The sequence below is a fragment of the Bombus vancouverensis genome, chromosome 10 (assembly GCF_051014615.1).
Source record: "Bombus vancouverensis nearcticus chromosome 10, iyBomVanc1_principal, whole genome shotgun sequence".
NCBI lineage: Eukaryota > Metazoa > Arthropoda > Insecta > Hymenoptera > Apidae > Bombus > Bombus vancouverensis.
Genome location: NC_134920.1, coordinates 10,562,493 through 10,582,292, shown reverse-complemented (window position 1 = coordinate 10,582,292; position 19,800 = coordinate 10,562,493). Strand labels below are relative to the sequence as shown.

Here is a 19,800-nt window from a genome sequence, read left to right as displayed (position 1 = left end):
TCTAATAATCCTTTTTCCCACGTCCGAATTAATGGATCGTACATAGAGCTATCAGACGCGGTTTTCCAAAGGCTGGCTACTTCCGATGTAATACATAGCCATAACCATAATAACATTTTAATTTTATTCGATTCATTTTCATATGTACGTATATATATATATACTAAAATGTGTGCACACTTACATACGAACATGTACATAGCAACACGATCGAACTTCTCAATGTGAATTGTAAAGATAGATGGACAAGACAAAACTGTACCCCCGGATACTCAACAAAGTTGCAGTTAAACGGCTTATCAAACTCCGTTTCGTATATTGCGGACGCATACACGGACATTAAACACATGGATAAGTATTCTATAAATGTAACTGCCTGTTTAGCCTACAGACTGCATCGTGTTCTGACGACTGACAATTGTTGCTAATAATATTCAGTGCACAATATTCTATGATGCAAAACTTTCAATACATCGGTTCATTAGATGCAGGTACGTTGTTTTCTCGAGAAAATAGTGATTTCTTTATACCGTATTGGATTTCTTTCGAATGAATTTTATTCTTAATCCGGAAATATTCTTCAATTACTCAATTGTAAAAGCATTCTTTACATTCTTGCTTTTAAAACAGAAAGAAATAATTTTAGAAGTGAATTATATTTTTAAAAAATGTTCATTAAAAAATTTACCAAATATTATTTAATTTTTCATTTACATATAATAAATTATAAATAATATATTGTATAAAATATTAAACGAAATTCAACTAGTATCGGAATAAGGAATAAATCTTGTTTAGAAATTGATTGTATATTAAAGTGACCTTGTGCCGAGAAATACTTAGGACATAATTTTAAACTAAACGAGTGGAACATGTACGCATGCAAAACCATTAAATGTTTTTATTAAAATTCCTTCGTATCCGTTATAAAATTACTCATCCGCTTCGTAACGTAGCAATGAAATTCTAATTACCAACGTCTCGGGGAGCAGATACCACGCCTTAAATTTCAAAGATGCAGTGGTATTGTAACGGTCTGTTCGCTAGGAGATCGGAACCTCGACACTATATTTTCTATTTTGTTTTCTTCCCGGCGATTCACCTTGATTGAAACGAATAACAAACTACCGAAACGTAATGCGAGTTGTATCTACATAATATACGTATTATGAATTATAAACTTTAGGTTTACTTGAAAATTTTTCGATAACGAACAATTATTATCAGTCACTGGTATAAAACTAAAGAAATAAAGGAAAGATATTCTATACGCGTTAATACGGGTCTCTGGTTAGTAAAACCAACCATATTTAGCGGCCTTTAACTGCTTTATATTCAAACAGGATAAGAGACGCTATCAAAATGTCGCTTGATTCCGTTAACGTCACATTAATCTTAATTAACTTCCTTTACTTTTCATCCGATTCACACGAATTTATCGATAAAATGAAAAAATTGTTAATACGACTATTGATTTTACATCGGAACTATCTACGACTAAAGTAAACTTGTACCAAGGGAATAAAAATAAAAAGTACATAAAAAAATAGAAGGAAGAAATCAAACCTCTTTGCTATATACTTTATAAAAAGAATCATTCAAGCGATGCAAAAAATCTACTGCCATAAATCTATCAAACTTCTATGAAGAATTATGAATTATGAAATTTTAGTCAGATTAGAACTTTTACCATTAACTGACGCGTTATTCGTATTTTATTGCATATTTTATATAGTAGTACTACATTAACCAACCAAGATTCTGCTTTGTTGGCTAACCGTCATTATGTCTACCATTGGTGATTTTTTGGAGTAGCCCTTTTGTATTACGTATGTAGAATAGACAAATATATCAAGTGTTCTTTCTGGTGAATTTCCAAGAAATATATTCTCAATATATCCAATAATTGGCCAGATAGTGTCAACTATTATCACTTAGAGAAGCACTACTGTACGGATCATTAAACTGTTCGACCAATTGACTATTAAACTATTCGATCAATTGGTAGCAAATAAACTGCGGATTTTTATGCGTTTATAAGAAATTTGAGGGCACAAATTTGCACAGAATGTACGTAATATGAACAATATATAAAATAATATAAAACTATATAAAATATCCAAAGCATAGTGCTCTTTATAAATAAAACAATTTCCCACTAACATTCCACCTTTTTAATGATATTCTCAAAAATATGAAATCCGCATTCTAGTACTATATATAGATAATACGAAAATACGTGCATACAGATTAAAATAAAACTTACCATGCTTTGACTCTGATGAGGACCTCTCCCTCCGCGAGGGTGGGCTCGGGCTTCCTCAAAGCCTTGACACTTTTCAATCCGCCGAAACCATTCAGTACAATAGCCCGCATGTCCTTCGGCTCTGGCGTGGATTTCTCCTCGCCGTTCTCCTTCGGTTTATTATCACCGTCGCCATTCTCTTCGACTTTCTTTTCTTCTTCTTTGCTTTCCTTTGGCTCTTCTTTCTCTTGCTTAGACGGCGTCGCTTCCTGAGGTGGCTTTTCACCCTCGGCGCTCGGGCTTGTCTCGTTCTTGTCCTCTGCCATCTTTCCTCTCGATTTCTTTCGCTCTACTCAAAAACGTAGCTCTATCGCTCCTTTTTCTCGCTAGAAGCGCGTAACTTCTTTTTCAATAGAACGACCACGAAGGGTTCTTTTGCCTTTGTATTAATAATTAATGAAAAAATTGACAGGAGCAAGAAAGAAGGAAAATGCCTCAATGAGTCCTGTCTCTTTCTCTCTGTATCCCTACCGCGTTAATCAAGACCGCTAGCACGTTTGCACCCGACGAGAGCTAACGTTGTTCTGCGCAATTTTCCGCCACAGTGGCAGGGAACGTTTGGTGCCGGCTACGCCGGCCGGTGACGCGCGCGGTGTTGCCGTTGCTTAGCAACCGCGCGCCCCTTACAACCCACCAATCAGAATATAGCTGCGCGTCCCACCGTTCACCGCTACGTTAAACTACATTGCGCATAGTATGACAGGTGCCGCGAGTCGTGGAACATTGGTGTTCGCGATTAAAAAGTAGTTCCCCTCCTCTGGGTAAATTTGCATTAACCCACGCATCTTCGACTACGATTTTCGAATCGATCGATTCAATGCTTGTCATGCATCCTTTTTAACATGTTAGCTGCCATGGTGGTTATCGATAGACTAAGGATGCTTATGCAAATCCAAATTTTTATGAATACAACGAAAAAAATGGTATTTAAATAGAGATTTATTGCACGTCATAATACATGTTTTATGGAATATTTTATATACGTTATATGCAATTTGTGCATTTTTGCATCTTCAAGTTTCCCATAAATGTATAAAAATTCGTATTCTAGTCATTGGTGAGCCATGTTACTAAATTTTTTGGAATCATTAAAATAAAATAAATTTTCTGGACTAGCAAATTGTCAACAATGTGAATGACTCAAGTAACATTGACAGAAGAAAGTGCGCAAATGTGACATAATATTTTTCAAAAATTAAATCTTATGGTATAGTATATTTCAATTTATTGTGACACCAACAGGACAAAATATATATAATTCGAGTGGCAGTCAACGCTCAGTGATAAATGATAAATGGATGATAATAAGTTGACAAGATTGAACCATATTAAACAAACGATCTTTAACGATAAGATTGAATAAATGTTTTTATCTTCTAGGTGAACTTCCTCGTTTTGCATTAACTATGTATTGTACTCGAAACCTGTTTTACAAAACAACATGATATCATTTACCATAATCTAACAATGACTAATGTTTGATTATGAGACTCCACATCTATCATAGATTGTTGTAGTATAATGTTGCATGCGAACAGAAGAAAAAATACGAACAAATTCGTGTTCTCATTGATCATGGTATCGAGGTCATTACTAAGAAATATTGTATATTATGCCTGATTATAAGGCATCTAAATGATTGCTTTTTTTTATACTGTTCGCAATAAAGTCACGAATAACTTACTCTGTACGAGATCGATGATTAATATTAGTAGATATGTAAACGTAGATATAACATGAAGATGGCTAAAATGAATAAAATCAATTATCTGCATAATTGAGCTATATCGTTAAAAATGGAATTATGCGAATTAAATATTTCAATTAATTATTCCAATAACGGATTCAGGATTAAACGAACGCTTCTCGAATAGAAAATGCGATTGAAACGTTAGACAGAGAGAGAGAGAGAGAGAGAGAGAGTTACGCGTGGAAATTAATTCGATACTACAGAAAGGCATAAAGTTTGAGGGGTACGCCTTTGTATCGTGAATCACTAACGCAGATACGTCGAAGAAAAGTGGTTTCTTTCACGTTGATAGCTAATTGCGTCGTCAAAGAACAATGGAGAATGAGCGATGCATATATATTCACGATATTTGAAAACAAGCTTCGAATTGTATTCGTGAATTATCGATTAGTTTGAAGCATATGCCATTGTCCCACAAAAATGAAGTATAAAGATACATTTTTACCATAAACATAAAAACAATAAAAATGAAAGTAAGTTTTTACTTTATTATTTGCCATTACAATAGGTTAGAATTAACATTTAAAAAGCATGAAAAGTAAGAATTATTATATAATTATGTAGAAAATTTTTATTCAGGAAATAAAAACTGTCTTTACTTGAACAAAAGATGAATTATCTATTATGATTTTAAAGATAAATTACCTATGGGTTAGAGTTGACATAATTTATTCAGGATTAATGAAATGGCAATTCAATGCAATATGCAGTCTTACGCATGGAAATTATTATTCGTTTCATTCGAGATTCTCCTTTCTGACTGGCAGACAAGAAAGTAGTGCCAGCAGACGACGCCCGAATTGTACTTGTATCCTTGCGCCACGTACGCTATGCATTACATCGAATATAGATATAGGCACAATCATTTTTCTTTGAATACGTTTATCGAAATGTAAATACTTGTTACCTTTCTTATGTCCTTTATATATTTCTTTTACTATATCTAATGAAATGAAAACAATATGATCTACTCTTTTAAATGGGTGGGGATATTATACGAGAGCATTTCATTTTTTTCCTTCACTAACCAATCTTTTTCCTATGTTTACATATTATCAAGAAACATACATTACTGTACCTAAAATGAAATTATATTTTGAATACTGTATAAACATCAATTAAGAAAAATATTTATAATGGTCTACAGTTCAGTTAACAAAGTTATCGATTTCTAGCTCTGGTGGTATTGAACGTGTTTTACAGTTCCCTTCGTTTTCCATTATCATTTATGACTTTCTTATTGTATATTATCGGTTGTATCTTTCATTAACAAAAGGACGACAAATATACATATATATCTCTTTTTTTAATTATTATTTTTTATCGCTTAACTTTGTTAATCCAGTTTTATCATGTTTTTATAGATACTACTTCTAATAGAAGTGTAAGTATAAAACTATACTTATCGTATAAGTCTGAATTCCCGAAACAATAGGACCGAGTAATGAGAATTGTGCATGGGTGCAATGAGGATGTGCTGATTGGGATGAATAGCTCATATTGTCGGGAGAGCCAAAAGCACCCAGGAGCCTGTGTATAGAAGCTCTCTGATCATTATAAAATGCCTTGTCTGGTATTCTTCATTGTACTACGCTTACACTTTGTTGCGTGTTACAAAGATAAAGTATTAGTTTCATTTACTTTATGAGACTATAAAGACCAATGTTAATCATGCGGATAATTTAATTATTCAAAAGTTGAAAATATTTTAAATTATTAATTGGAAACAAAAATAAGATCTTAACCATTAATTTTGTGTAATCGATGTAATCGATGTTAACCTGTTTTTCCTCTTATCAATGTATAAAACACCTATTTCTATACCTTTTCCGACAACAATATACGACATTCTTTTTTTCTTTAATCGCTGTCTTTCACAAATCGATATATTCTATCATTTCCAATATATTTTATTCTCTGTAAGTTTCACATTAATTTATATGCCAGAATTTAAATATAAAACGATATATGTTAAAAAGAAACTGTAAGTAATATAGATATAATATTATCTAATGGGAATTATTATAAAATTGAATTATCGTTCATATCAAATCGCCATGAACTTCTCTAACTTACAAGATAACGAATAATATAAACTACGCTAGAATAATACGAATGCTAGTAAACAAACAATCAGTTTCTTTCTTCCTTTAAAAAAAACTAAAATATTCATAATATACAATATATACATCTACATGTTAATGTTGGTTATCGTGAAAGTTTTTAGGTTAAATTACATTCGCTAGATGCAACACTTTGTTTATTATCGTAATAGAACTTTCGAAAACTAATGTGCTGATAATAAAGTAATTATTGCGTAGTTTGAAAAAAAATTTATATATATACATATAACAATAAACGATAAAACTTGTATTTTGTATTTCATGAAAGAAGAAACTCCACAAATTCTTCAGCACATCAGCACATATGTACATCAGCTGATTCTCCCACTCTTTCGCTCTTCAACAGACAGTATACTCGAATCGACGCAGACTAGATAATAGAATTGGCTACGTCGACGCACTGTTTTTCTAACATTGTCTACAAAGAAATCATCGTATTCGAACAACGACAGCACCGTAAAAGCTAATGGCAAATCATGAAATTGTCAGATCGAAAAGGTACGAATCAAACGATTTTAAATATCTCCTCCTTCATGACTGTCAATCACATTATTATTTTTTTCTTAGTTCAAACTGATTGGTTTTTCCATGTGTTTCGGCGACATCAAACACACAGCGTCGTTCAGAATTTATTATAATTTCATTATCACGATTGCATCATCTTTCGTGTTCAAGATTTAAGTTAAAAAATTTCGACGCGCGTTTCAATGTTGGCAATAGAAATTATCGTTGTAATTAATAGATTTATATTATAGATAACCGCACACATAGAAGTATTTTGAAACATTACATAGATGTATAGAAAGAAAAATGAATATGGAAGTCAAAGAATTAACTATATTATGTTGGGTTGCATTTCAAGGTCACGCGCCAAACAATTTTAGCACGAAGAATCATAACCAAAGAAATATGTAGTTAATCCGATTTCAAGTTATATTTTACGTACAAGCACGTAGGTAATTTATTTCGTAATTTACGCATTACAAGTCTTCAAAATTGAAACTACACAGATCTCACGTTTAACATGCTTGTCAGGATTTATTATATAACATGAGGCAATTTTTCAAGTTCAGTGTCATATAAATTGCAACGTGACATTTGTAAAACTACATTGTAACAGTATCGAAAAAAAACAAAATACAATGATACGTGATCAATGGTATGTACCATGAAAAATTTCGTTAAATTAAAAATCCTTCTTGTTATTATTCTATTTTTAATAATTAATATTGTTTTTATGTAAAAAATACTGTTATAAAAATGTAATTTTATAAATATGTAATGCATGATATAATGTAAAATTTATGAAAGGTTTAGTAAAGTTTATTGTTTATGTATGAAAAACATTTTTTATTCATGAATAATAAATCTTTTTTTATTCACTAGCTGGTTTTGGGAATGGTTTAGCTGGTCTGGCTCATCTTCAGCTATGTTACGTTCTGTTGAGAAAAAAATTCTTTCTTGTAAGTTACTTAAATTATTTATTTCCCATTTAATGTTTATACGGTAAAGTAGATTTACAACTTAACAGGATAATTTCAAATAGGGTAATGATTATTTGATTTAACAATTACTATATTTTGACAATGTAGGTTTGAAAACTACATATCGAGGATGGTATGTGGACATAGGACCAGTTGTAGGAACGTCAGATAAAATATGGACCATTTCTTTAAATGAAGAATCACCAAACACACCAATTGTTCTGTTGCATGGTTTAGGGGCAGGTGTAGCATTATGGTGTTTAAATCTTGATGCTTTGGCTTCACAGAGACCAGTGTATGCCATTGATATATTAGGTAAAAATAGAAGGAAATTATAAATCTCTTAAAAGTCTTATTACATATAATAGATATAAATCTTCAATTTTATCCAATTATTTTTCAAAGTAAGCTGTTCAGATATATACTTTGTTCTTTAATACAGTAGCTATCATGCATGACTCATAGATGACTGAGATTGAACTTTGGAATTATATATAATTTGTGAAACAAATGATGTTGCATATTTTTCAAAGAGTGACAGTTGGTATCACTGTATTTATTTACCTATAAGATCATATAATCACAAATTAGTATTAAATTGATTTGTTGATCTATAATGTACAATTATGTTTTTGTGTATTTGATGTTTTATGTAAAACAATTAATTCTTGTTATCCAGGTTTTGGTAGAAGTAGTCGTCCTGTTTTTAGCAATGAAGCACAAGTAGCTGAGAGTCAACTAGTTCGTTCCATAGAGGAGTGGCGCAGGGAGATGCAGTTAGAGAAATTTGTGCTGTTAGGTCATTCAATGGGCGGTTTCCTTGCAGCATCATATAGTATGCAATACCCTGAAAGAATAAAACATCTAATTCTTGCTGATCCTTGGGGATTCCCTGAAAGACCTGTAGAACGAATTTCCAGAGCTCCTATGTGGGTAAAAGTTATAGCATATATAATGGAACCATTAAACCCACTATGGCCAGTGAGAGTAGCTGGTCCATTTGGTTAGTTCTTATTCTATCACATTTTCATGTGCCAATTTTTGAGATGTAAAATTTTGTACTATTGGTATATATAGTAGTATATAATATGTATTCATGTTTATATAAAATATGTAGTATTTCATAGTATATAAAATGTTATTTCTTTTAGGGCAGTGGTTAATTGAAAAAACAAGGCCAGATATAGTAAAAAAATTTGCACCTGTATTAAAGGATGACACTGCTGTGATTTCACAGTATTTGCATCAATGTAATGCCCAAACACCATCGTAAGTATTTAAAATCTTTAAATATAGAATAAAAATTTTTGAATTCACACAGATTTTGAAGTCTTACGTTCTTAACTTCATTGAACGAATTTTTCATATATGAGTTTTTAAATATAAAATGTAAAAGTTACATTTTCACATGTCCAATGAAAAGTGGTGAGAGTGCATTTCATGCGATGATGCAACATTTTGGTTGGGCCAAAAATCCTATTGTTAGGAGAATGGATAAACTAAGTCCAGATATTCCCATAACTCTATTATATGGTAGTCGATCTTGGGTCGATAATTCATCTTGGGAAACACTTAAACAAGCTAGAGCATTGTCGTACATTAATGTTCAGGTAAGAACATAAAAAAGAAGATATAAAGATCTAGAAAGAATTTCGAGAACGAATTATGAATTTTAAGTTATTTCAATGGTATATTTTGATTGATTATAGGCCATAACAGGAGCAGGACATCATGTTTATGCTGATAAAAGTGAAATTTTCAATAAATATGTATTAGAAGCATGCAATCTAAGTGATTCGATATCCCATTTAACAGTATCAGATATTCGTTCAAACATTAAAAATATAAATGAACAACAAATTCCACTTATTTTAACTAACGAGGAAGTTGACTCTAAAACCGTTCAGGAACAGGAATTGAACACGCCACAAACGCGATCTAGTTGAAATTTAGTATAAAATTTTATTGTTAAATCATACTCTATTGACTTTAATATCCATTCGGACGAATTGGATGATTTATGTGATTTAGATTAGGTATACATGTACTGCAGTATACCAAACAAGAATCACGTGTTGATTAATATTATTGTACAATTTAATTTCTAATTTATGTTTTACTTTGTTAATTTTATAATTTATAATTTCTTGAATTGTTTCAAGGACGACAGTACTCAATTCTTAGTTTAAGTTTATTATCCCACCACCTACGTTTCCGAAAACTAGTTGAATGTTGGAGTATTGGATTTTTGTACAAATTTCAATTTCTTGCCATGATTATAGATATGATAAAATAAATAATAAATATTGAAAAAGGGAATAACAGTACATGTGCGGAATTATTTAAATACTTGAGATTGATCACAAACAAAACATATAATAAATCATCAGAATCAAATCGAGTCAATGGGATCAATAATTTGGACAAATATTGCAAATATGTCATGTTACTTACATGGGTCTTACAGAGGGAAGTTGAATTGTACATTATGCACAAATGTAACATAAAATAAAATGAACTGTGGGAAAATAAATATCATTAACATTAGTTTATTAATGTTTGTATAAAACAAATTTGCTATACTAACTGTTTATATGCTATCAATTCCCTATTGTTTATCATGTCCTTACTGTTTTTTGTAATAATCAATGTTTTCATCATAATTGTCTTCAGTGAAATCATTATAATCGTTTCCAAGATCATCATTGTCACTTTGTTCTTCAGAATCATAAATAGAATTATCTACTCGATATTTCTTCATTTTCTTTCTCTGTTCTTTTCGTCTGTGATATAAAAATTGCTTAAACTCATTCTGTTCTTCCCTATTAGTTACAAAATTTGGGCTATTTTTTATATTTGATGTAGAATATGAATTCGAGGATGGCATGTTTTCTATTTGTCTTATCGTAACTTTTTTTGATTTATTTAATGAGGATTTTATCTGCAAAAAGGAGAAATATTCTTAAATATTATATTAATAATCATAGCTATTATACATATGTACATAATATACCTGAGACATAATTCGAAAATGATCTAATCCAAATACATCATGTCTCATTACTGGCAAAGTAATACTAAAGTTATTATTTTCAACATTCTCAACATTTTGATTAACATCAGAAGTTTCAGAAGCAGTAATGATCTGTTGTATAGCATCTGGATATGGACTAGATACATGATCTTCCCCAAAGTCCATAATCTTCAATTTTTGTTCTACTTCCCTTAAAATACTTGTACCTTTACATTTGACAAATTTAATAGGAGGTACAACCCCTATAACACGGAGTTGAGACAATTCATGCCTCAATTGAGAGGCACATTTTTGCAAAAGTTCCACTATATCAGTATTCTCAGTATTATTGTCTATCCAATATACATTAATGAATTTAAAATCTGCAGTTACTTTAACATGAGAAATCTCTATATTCTTATTTAGAATCTCAGGAACTATCTCTCCAGTTGACATTAAATCTGTAATATACTTCATAAAAACCTTATTTAGAACAATCATCCTTCGCACTGTATATATAGAAAGTTTACTTGTTGAAGTTGCATGTGCATAAGGATTTATGTTATCATTGATTGACTCCCTGTTTACAAATAAAACAATCACCATTTAGTTAAAAGGAGATTAAGAAATAATAAATAAAATCTACATCTGCTTAGAAAATGTAGAGTGTACTACCTTTTTGGTTTGTTTTTGTTCATAATTTTATTCATAACTTTTGCTTGTTTCACTATATCATATTTTGTGCTGTCAGTAAAAATGCGTCGAAAAATTTGTTTTACTGTTGATATTTCCATATTTTGTATTTTGTTGTGGAGATGTATTTTTCGTGACACAATACGATATTGTATTTAAAACATTGATTTACATATTATTTCACATAAGTAATTTAAATATAATACAAAAGCACTCTTTTTATGAAAATAATATAAAATTATTAGATTTATTACAAATTGCCGTTACAACAAACTTTGTATACTTACTATGAATGTATTGAGGTTATGTATTTCATTTATGTATCCTTTAACTGTTAATTAATTCAGTAAAAATAAATTGATGTCTTTATTATTTAAATATAACCTACTTTTTTAACATAGTTTTATGGCTATGTTTTATTTTAGGGAACACAAAATTATTGACTTCTTTTGCTTACAATGTCATAGTTTTCGATGTTCCAACTAAAAAATAAGTTTTAAAAATATAAATATATAAGTTTTTCAAAGATGAGTAAAGATCGCAAAATTCAAAAGGTTGTATTTCTTAAATGATTTTTAAAATGATGAGTTAAACCTCTAATTTCATGTGAACTACATCATATCCCATTTGGAATAAAAGTCCAGATATCGAGAAAGAAAAAAGCAATCGATTTAGTGTGAAATCACCTTTTGTTTTGTATTACTAAGGTTAGAGAAAAGTCATGCAATCAATCTTTCAATTTTCTAACCTATAAATCTCTGAATATTAATTTGCTTTTACATAATCGAGTCACCTTTAATTGTCATTAATGTTCATTATATTAGATTAAAAATATTGTAAATAAAAAGGAAAAATGTAATAATTATTATAAATTTCTTTATATTTTTAAAAATACTTTTGATATGCAAAAATTTTTAATAAAATAATTAAATTGCAGAATGTACGATATATGTAAAAATGTGTAAAATATTCAAAATATTTGTTATAATATTTTGAGGGTGAAACACATCTCCAATTAAATTCCATCCCCTTAGTCGTGTTTATAAAGATATGAATTTGCATAAAGATTCACAGTAATATTAGAGCAGATGTAACATATAAAATTTTCGCCTTTTATTTTTCTAATTTACTTTCGAATTACAATACTATGTACACATAAACTATTTAATAATTATTATATGCCAATAAAACTCTTTACAATTTCTTTTTTATCTAAAAGAAGTCATTAGAGGAACTGCCGTATGTGTATGAGAAGCAAGATCTCTTCCTCACTGAACTATATTGTTCTAGTTCGAAAACTTTTCAAGTACACTATTTGTGCTGTAAACTATCATGCGTAATAACGATACTGAAAATATTGTTATTACAATCGCGTTACGACTTCTCTTCGAGATAATCGACTCGTTTTTTACTTACAAATTTTTTACAAAATTTTTTTTTGTTCCGCATTTATGCAAAATTTCTTGGACAAATGAGAGCTTTCCTTTAAACCCTAAGTCATTTAAATATCGATCTAATCTTAATAATAATATTATCTGTAATTTAATATGTATTGTTTGACAATAAAAAGACAAATTTAATGAGATCAAATGTAAAATTTGAAAAAAGAAAAAGAAAAAGAAAAAAGAACGCTTACATCCTAACATTACGCACCTAGTTAGGTGTGATCGGAAATTGAAAAGTCTCAGTTCACGAAACAAACGAAATCTCCGAGACACGCGAATAACTTATTATAATCGAAAGATCAAACAATATATATATGTATACATTAAATGATCATACATTTAATTAAATATCACCCAGATCGTATTTGCATGCTTCGAGCACTCGACTGCTTTTGTAGCATGTTTAAATCTACTGGTAAAATAAAATTTCTTTAACGTCTATGACCGTAACTCTTACAAATTCATCATATATTATATATAAGTTAATATATATAATTGTAAAGATAGTACATAGCTTGATTAAAATATCACTGATCAGCGATATCAATAAAAGTCAGAATCATTTCCAGTATAATACGAAAATCGAACAATTCATTCATAATCATCAATTGATAGACACGTAATATACAGGGTGGTTGGTAACTGGTGATACAAGCGGAAAGGGGGTGATTCTACGCGAAAAAAGAAGTCGAAAATATAGAATAAAAAATTTTTCGTTTGAGGCTTTGTTTTCGAGAAAATCAACTTTGAATTTTCGCTCGGTACGCGTACACTTTATCACGTCTCGTTATAATGGATCTCACTGTAGATTTTTAAAAAAATTAAAAAAAAAATTTTTTATTCTATATTTTCGACTTCTTTTTTTGCGTAGAATCACCCCCTTCCCGCTTGTACCACCAGTTACCAACCACCTTGTATGTTTTTCGTATCTTCTCTATTAACATGTGATATAGAATACTTACACAACAAAAATATAATATTTAAAATTAAACTACATCTAATGCCCAAATTAACTTTTTTACATCCCGGAATTATTGCCTTTGAAACAATGCTTAAAATAACTTTCTTTCAATTAAATTCATTGAAATAATTAAAAAAGCGCACTGGAAATAAAATTCTGTCTTTACCTAATATGACATTATACTATTTCTACGTACGATCAGTTATTACACGGCCTTTTTCTCTGTTTCTAACATGATCATACCTGAGAACATTTCGAGCGAACATTTCATTTATTTTAAGCCACACAGCCAAGAAACAAAAATTCGACTTCAAAATGATTGTTCCTATTTGTTTGATTTTTTAATTAATTTTTTTTTATTCAATGAGAACGACGTCTCAAAAAAATAGTTTTCCTTTCATTACCCATATTTTCAATAAGTTATTTTAACGTTCAATTAAATTCTCTTATTGATTTTGCGTACGTCGTTCGCCAATTATGTTTTCCAATTTACGCGCAACAAATGTAGTTGTTTTTTTGATCGGAGATGGTCCTCCATCTGACATCTCCACGTCAGTTTCATCCGTTAAAAGTCGCTTGCCCACAGATCTTTTCGGGTCGACAGAAATCATCATTTTATTAATAGCCTCCAAATCCTATAAATAAGAACAAAATACGTATAATACATGATTTGACAATAAAATTTTACATAAGAAATATGCGATTTTAATTTACCTTAGCAGGACTACGACTAAAGCAATAACTAAGTTGTGGTGCTGGAGAAGCAGAAATAGCTTTCGGATCTAATGTACGTGTCATAATACTACTGGTGACACGTCTCACCGGTGAACTCGCGGGAGGTTTCCCTTTCGGTAGTGGACTTAATGATAGATTCATTACGCTTCCGCGTGCTAGTCCCAACTTATTCGCCACTTCTTTCACCTGTGGTACGTATACTGTATTGTAAAATTTAATTAAATCCCCACGTGTTTCTTCTCCGAAGTTCTGCGAAGTCCCAGCCATGTTTGTAGGTGTAGGAGGTGCCGCATTGGTTTCTTTATCGGATACATCTTTCTGCCCGATCTCTTCATTATTCTTCTGTAATTCGCCGGACGGTGTTTTAGCTATAAGTACTGATCTATATATGTGAGATTCTGCTTGTGGTTGTAATCGGTAACATCGCATGATTTCAGTGAACGAATTCTTCTCCATCTTTGCCAACTTGCATATGACGTAAATTGCACACATTAAAATTTGATCTAAGTGACGGTCCTTCATTAATTCTGTTCGTTCCTTAATAGAGTACTCAAAGATTGTCCATATCTTCTTCTTTAAATCGATGTCCATTATTTCTAACGAACCGCATAAATCTAGCATGCGTACACTAGCTAGATTATAGAATTTCCTGAAAAATAGTGCGACAGAACCGGTTCGTTTTGGTTTTGCTGGCTCTCTGTTAACTGCTACAGTTTGCATCGGAGTACCTGTAGATTGTACACTAGATGATCTTGGAACTGTAATTTGTTCAGGTAAGAGAAGTATTCTTGAATTGCCATCAATGGTCAAAACTTTTGATGGTAAAACACTTTGACCTGTCACTCGTAAGACGCTTTGTCCACCAATTCTAGTGTCAGGAAATAGACGTTTCTTAGCTACACCAGATGCTGCAACAGGAGACTGAAATCTTTCTGAAGCAGAGGAAATAGGGCTTTGTTGAACATCGTGATGAGTACCACGGTCCAAAGCGATTCTTCTCAATACGGGTTGTCCTGGAATATTTGGGTCAACAGTTTCCAACATGCCTGGTAAAGAAACTTCTTCGCAGCTTGGTACACCTTCAGGCGTGGATTGAATGGCACTCCACAAAGGACTATCACTTTGCCATGCAAGCGATTCTAATATCTTTTCCTCTATTTGATTCAAATGCTTTACAACATCGCGTGATAATTGATTTTCTGCTCTAACTATAATTTCTATCACTTTATAGAAATAGTAGGCATCTAAACTCAAGGCATTCAAAATCCAAGGGAAGATTTTGTCGTTGCTTTTATACGAGTAAATGACTATCTCTAAGCAACAAGCAAATAAGCACTGAATAAAGATTTCTTTCGTGAGAAGATTCTACAACATACCAAGATAAGATATTATTCATCTACTGATTTAGTTTATTAAAATTTTAAATCGCTAATCAACATACCGTAACGTCATAATTTGGTTTCTTGCGTTTCTCGTCATTTAAAATCATTTCTAGAAGTCTATAGAAAAGGGTTTGACCCAAATAAAGTCTCATCTTTCCAAAATCTGACGTGGTATCATTCGCGTTTGTACTTTTGTTGTAGTTGGCGCAAAATAGTTCTCCGAGCTCTTTGACTTTCGTCTCGACGAGCGTCTTTACGTCTTGAGAGCAACTATTTAAGATTTGCAACAAATTTTCGCTCGGTGATGTTTGACCTGCTAACATAGCTTGGAGTCGAATTACACTCTGCGTTGCAGTGGATACTGGTGTCACATTGGTAATATCTTTTGGTCTGAGGTAACTGCGTCCAGTTAATGGAGTGGGCGGAGCTAAGTGTTGTATCTGCTATAAACATTAAATATACATCAATTTTTTTACAATAAAAATTTATTTAAAATTGCAAGGTTTATAAAAATGATAAATGCATATATATAATTATTTTAATACTTACTCCGCTATATTGTTCTTTCTTCATTTGAAATTGTTCATGAAGATCACCAACATTCATCATCTGTGTAGGTGAACCGATGTTATTACTGGCATCATGACCTGAAATGAAATAAAATTATGTATAATATTTGTAACATATTAATATTCCATTTTTCGAGTATTTTAGGATAAATTATATACAGCTGTCTTATAAACAATTTAGAATTTATATGCATTCATGCCAGAGCCTTATGCTATTTACTACCAAGCTTATTACTTTCTTATAGCAGCTTTCGGTGTACTATAAACCTACCTTTCATGAAAATACGTTTAGATAATTTAGCATGATAAGTTATATCTTCTCCAACAATTTCCAAACTTGATATTCCATTTAATCTCACTCTTCTCCAATCAGCTATACCACAATCAAGATAAAGCAGACACAAATTGATTAACAGCAAGAAATGAAAATTATTCAAAAAGACAAAATAAAGATTGTTAGCTCATTAACTTTCCTTAACTGTCCTTTATTAAAAAATGCAAATCAAAAAAACATAAGCAAATCTATAAAATAACCTTACTGGTTTTATACAAATAATTACAGTAATGTCCCAGAGAATTTTCACAGATTCATTAAGAATCTACATGTTGTGATAAAAGGATAAGTATATTGATTTCATTATTTTATAAGTCAAAGTAATAAGCTATTATTTAGTGACTAAAAGAATCAACTGAATGAATTTGCTTCTCATTCTCTTTCATTTCTTGTTCTTTTCAACTCATAAGAAAACACGCTTGCGCTTTAAGCATTATTGTATATACAAATAAGAAAATTTGCTATTTATGAACATTCTAAACAAAAATAGAAATAATAGTATATCATTTTATCTGAATTTGTAATTTCATACATATATGATAAGTTATATTAATTAATATAGGATAAAATAAATAATAAGATCCATATCTTACTCAAATTTATGATTTACAAGCAACCTATGTTTATGAAAGCAAAAATGTATAACAACAAGCATACAGGCATACAGTTAAGAGCACTATTTTATTTACAAGCATTGTTTCCTTAGTAGTAAGCGAGTTTAAAAGCTATAAAAAAGGTTAATATAGAGTAACAACAAAAAAAAATTACCTAAGAAAATCCTTTCATCAAAGTCTCCAACACTTAGTACATGTTGTTCATACACTCTGTTAATAGCTTTGCTATTTCCATCAAAATATAAAGCTTCTAAAATACCAGAGAAATTTGTTTGATCACCACGCAGAACTCTTTCATTGAACAATTTATTAATATGATTTTTCAGATAATATTCCTTAATTACTTTAGCTTCAACAGCAATAGCTTCATGACGTTCACATAATAAGCTAACAATACAATTTGCTGTCTGTGGTGGAATATAATTTTCATCATTAAAATTTGATGGTAAACCTGTCAAAAAATATATAAGTAAAAATCTATTTTTTCTTGCATACATAACCAGCATATATTTACCAGGAAAATTAGGATTTAATAGGTCCTTCCTGTTAGCCAACAAAGCATTGCTATATATAAGATCACAACACACTAGGAGAAGATGGTAAGAATTAACTAAATCATCAGAGATATCTGGAAATGCACCCTTTATACAAATAAATAATGTCCAACAAAATTCAAATACTCTTGCAGGTGTACATGGCATTGCTTTATGTCTCCTTGATCTTGGTGGCCGTGAAATATCATCTACAGGATCTTTAAATATGTCAGTAAAGATTGGCTGATACTTTTTGAATATAACCATTGACACAGCAAAGTTTCCTTCAAGTTTCTCAATCTTTGAACGAAAATCTTGCGACATATTGGCCATGTCAGCCCAAGATTTACTTTTTGTAAAAAACTGTATCAAAGGAAGATTACACAATTGTAATAAACGTGTCAATGAAACACAATTTCCTTCCACATTAGTACCAGTCTTCCCAACAGTAGGTATAGATGACTTACGGCAAGCTACATATAATGCACACCCTATCCAATGTAACTGATCACCCTGAAAAAACAGACAGGAATTTCTATGCGTGTATAATTATACAGATACATGTATACATATTGCTTTTAAAAAATATACACATAAATCTGATATAGAATTTTGTAAATAACAGTAGACAAAAGTAAATTACATTGTAAAACATTGATGAATGCAATAATATTTAAAATCAGTGTCAATTTTTAAATAGTAGAGGATCAAATTATGGTAGTTCTACATCAGGTTCTTTTATAAATTAACTATTGTGTTTGAATAAAAATACTTTATATAAGCAACTAACATTTAGTCTTATTGTTTTAAATTGGTGCGCTTTAATCGGTTGAGTAAAACAAACCGCGAATTCAATAACGTTAAACATTGAGCAGGGGAGTTAAACGATTTGTATATTGTAGATAAACAGTAAAAGAAACATATTTTCGATTTATAGTTCAAAGATGAAGAAACTACGGTAATTAATCTGAAACAATGAATAGAATGTGAAATGATTAAGATAATGAGTAATTCAAAAAATACCTCAAGAGTATAATTTTGTCGAATAGTCTCATAAGATTTCCAAGCTTCAGATGCAGCAGTCGCATCCATATTCAATTTCTGACACAAATCTTGATGTCTACTGTAAGTAGAGTCTTCTACATCATCTGACTGCCCCATTTTTATCTAAAAACTTGAGAAAAGCCACAAAAAAACACGATTAATTTATACTGATATATAAGTGAGGTGCGCCATACGAGAGCTCCGTGAGGGCTTGGCGGGAAACGACACGAGCTCCGCCATATTTGCCATGTTGGCGGGAAATGTAGAATAGCAATTATAAGAAAAAAATCCTTAGGTCGATTTTGCACGAAAATTTAATATATTCCGCAACTGACTTATTTTCAAAATAATGTATTTTATGCAATATATCTTTGATTACAGGAAGAATGAGAAAATGTCCGTTTAAAAAATTCCTAAACATTAAATACGAATTGGTAGTTTTTACAATCTTTGAAACAATGAAACCAAAATGGGCGGTAAAATTTTCGGACAATATTTTTTTAATTTTAGAGGAGTATAACGTATTGTTTGTTATTTATAAATGTTATCATACGTATAAATAATAAATTGATTAAGATTAATTTATGTGTTAAATTATTCATTAATAGAATCCACGAAATTTTTATTAAGATACTACATATTATCCAATCAAAAGTCAAAATCTTACTCTTTGTAATTTAAAATGATGTGTTCTTATTGGTCTTCTATAGTGATATATATATATATATATATATGTGTGTAAATATTTGTGCACTTGCATTACCTGTGAAAAAGTATTTGGTGGAAAGTAAGATGCTTTTAGCACATTCATCTTT

At 30.7% G+C, this 19,800-nt stretch overlaps 4 protein-coding genes across 17 annotated transcripts in view; 1 reads left to right on the top strand and 3 right to left on the bottom strand.

The window, feature by feature from the left end:
• LOC117158250 (synaptic vesicle membrane protein VAT-1 homolog-like) overlaps positions 1–2,852 on the bottom strand; it is a 35,181-nt gene extending 32,329 nt beyond the window's left edge. For both annotated transcript variants that reach the window (XR_013059412.1, XM_033336940.2), the window contains exon 1: positions 2,267–2,852. Coding sequence is in view for 1 of the 2 variants with exons in the window: in XM_033336940.2 (XP_033192831.1) it covers positions 2,267–2,571 (305 nt within the window). In the remaining variant the exon portion in view is untranslated. The remainder of the gene's footprint in view (positions 1–2,266) is intronic.
• Positions 2,853–6,505: 3,653 nt separating this feature from the next.
• Positions 6,506–10,209, top strand: puml (pummelig). 11 transcript variants are annotated; one of them, XM_076622310.1, is made up of 9 exons: positions 6,540–6,676; positions 7,041–7,130; positions 7,214–7,337; positions 7,565–7,641; positions 7,771–7,977; positions 8,342–8,665; positions 8,814–8,931; positions 9,059–9,272; positions 9,372–10,209. In XM_076622310.1, exons 3-9 carry the CDS (start codon positions 7,321–7,323, stop codon positions 9,606–9,608), a joined length of 1,194 nt encoding a protein of 397 aa, XP_076478425.1. In that variant the 5' UTR covers positions 6,540–6,676; positions 7,041–7,130; positions 7,214–7,320; the 3' UTR covers positions 9,609–10,209. The 11 variants fall into 11 exon arrangements, with proteins under 11 accessions (XP_076478421.1, XP_033192832.1, XP_076478425.1 ...); XM_076622309.1 differs by having other exon boundaries at positions 7,041–7,134; XM_076622308.1 differs by having other exon boundaries at positions 6,543–6,676; positions 6,934–7,130.
• On the bottom strand, positions 7,771–11,637 carry LOC117158253 (uncharacterized). Its single transcript, XM_076622315.1, has 4 exons — positions 11,351–11,637; positions 10,676–11,255; positions 10,250–10,603; positions 7,771–10,180 (listed from the first exon to the last, which is right to left on the bottom strand). The coding sequence occupies exons 1-3, from the start codon at positions 11,467–11,469 to the stop codon at positions 10,289–10,291; spliced, it is 1,014 nt and encodes a 337-aa protein (XP_076478430.1). The 5' UTR covers positions 11,470–11,637; the 3' UTR covers positions 7,771–10,180; positions 10,250–10,288.
• A 24-nt stretch (positions 11,638–11,661) lies between these two features.
• Positions 11,662–19,231, bottom strand: LOC117158248 (retinoblastoma-like protein 1). Of its 3 annotated transcripts, XR_013059411.1 has the most exons (8): positions 18,965–19,231; positions 17,923–18,454; positions 17,563–17,859; positions 16,441–16,538; positions 15,951–16,334; positions 14,489–15,874; positions 12,567–14,409; positions 11,662–11,850 (listed from the first exon to the last, which is right to left on the bottom strand). XR_013059411.1 is itself a non-coding variant. In XM_033336931.2 (7 exons), the coding sequence occupies exons 1-7, from the start codon at positions 19,100–19,102 to the stop codon at positions 14,221–14,223; spliced, it is 3,024 nt and encodes a 1,007-aa protein (XP_033192822.1). In that variant the 5' UTR covers positions 19,103–19,231; the 3' UTR covers positions 12,460–14,220. The 3 variants fall into 3 exon arrangements, 2 of the variants coding, with proteins under 2 accessions (XP_033192822.1, XP_033192823.1); XM_033336931.2 differs by lacking the exon at positions 11,662–11,850 and having other exon boundaries at positions 12,460–14,409; XM_033336932.2 differs by lacking the exon at positions 11,662–11,850 and having other exon boundaries at positions 12,460–14,409; positions 15,951–16,331.
• Positions 19,232–19,800: the final 569 nt, after the last annotated feature.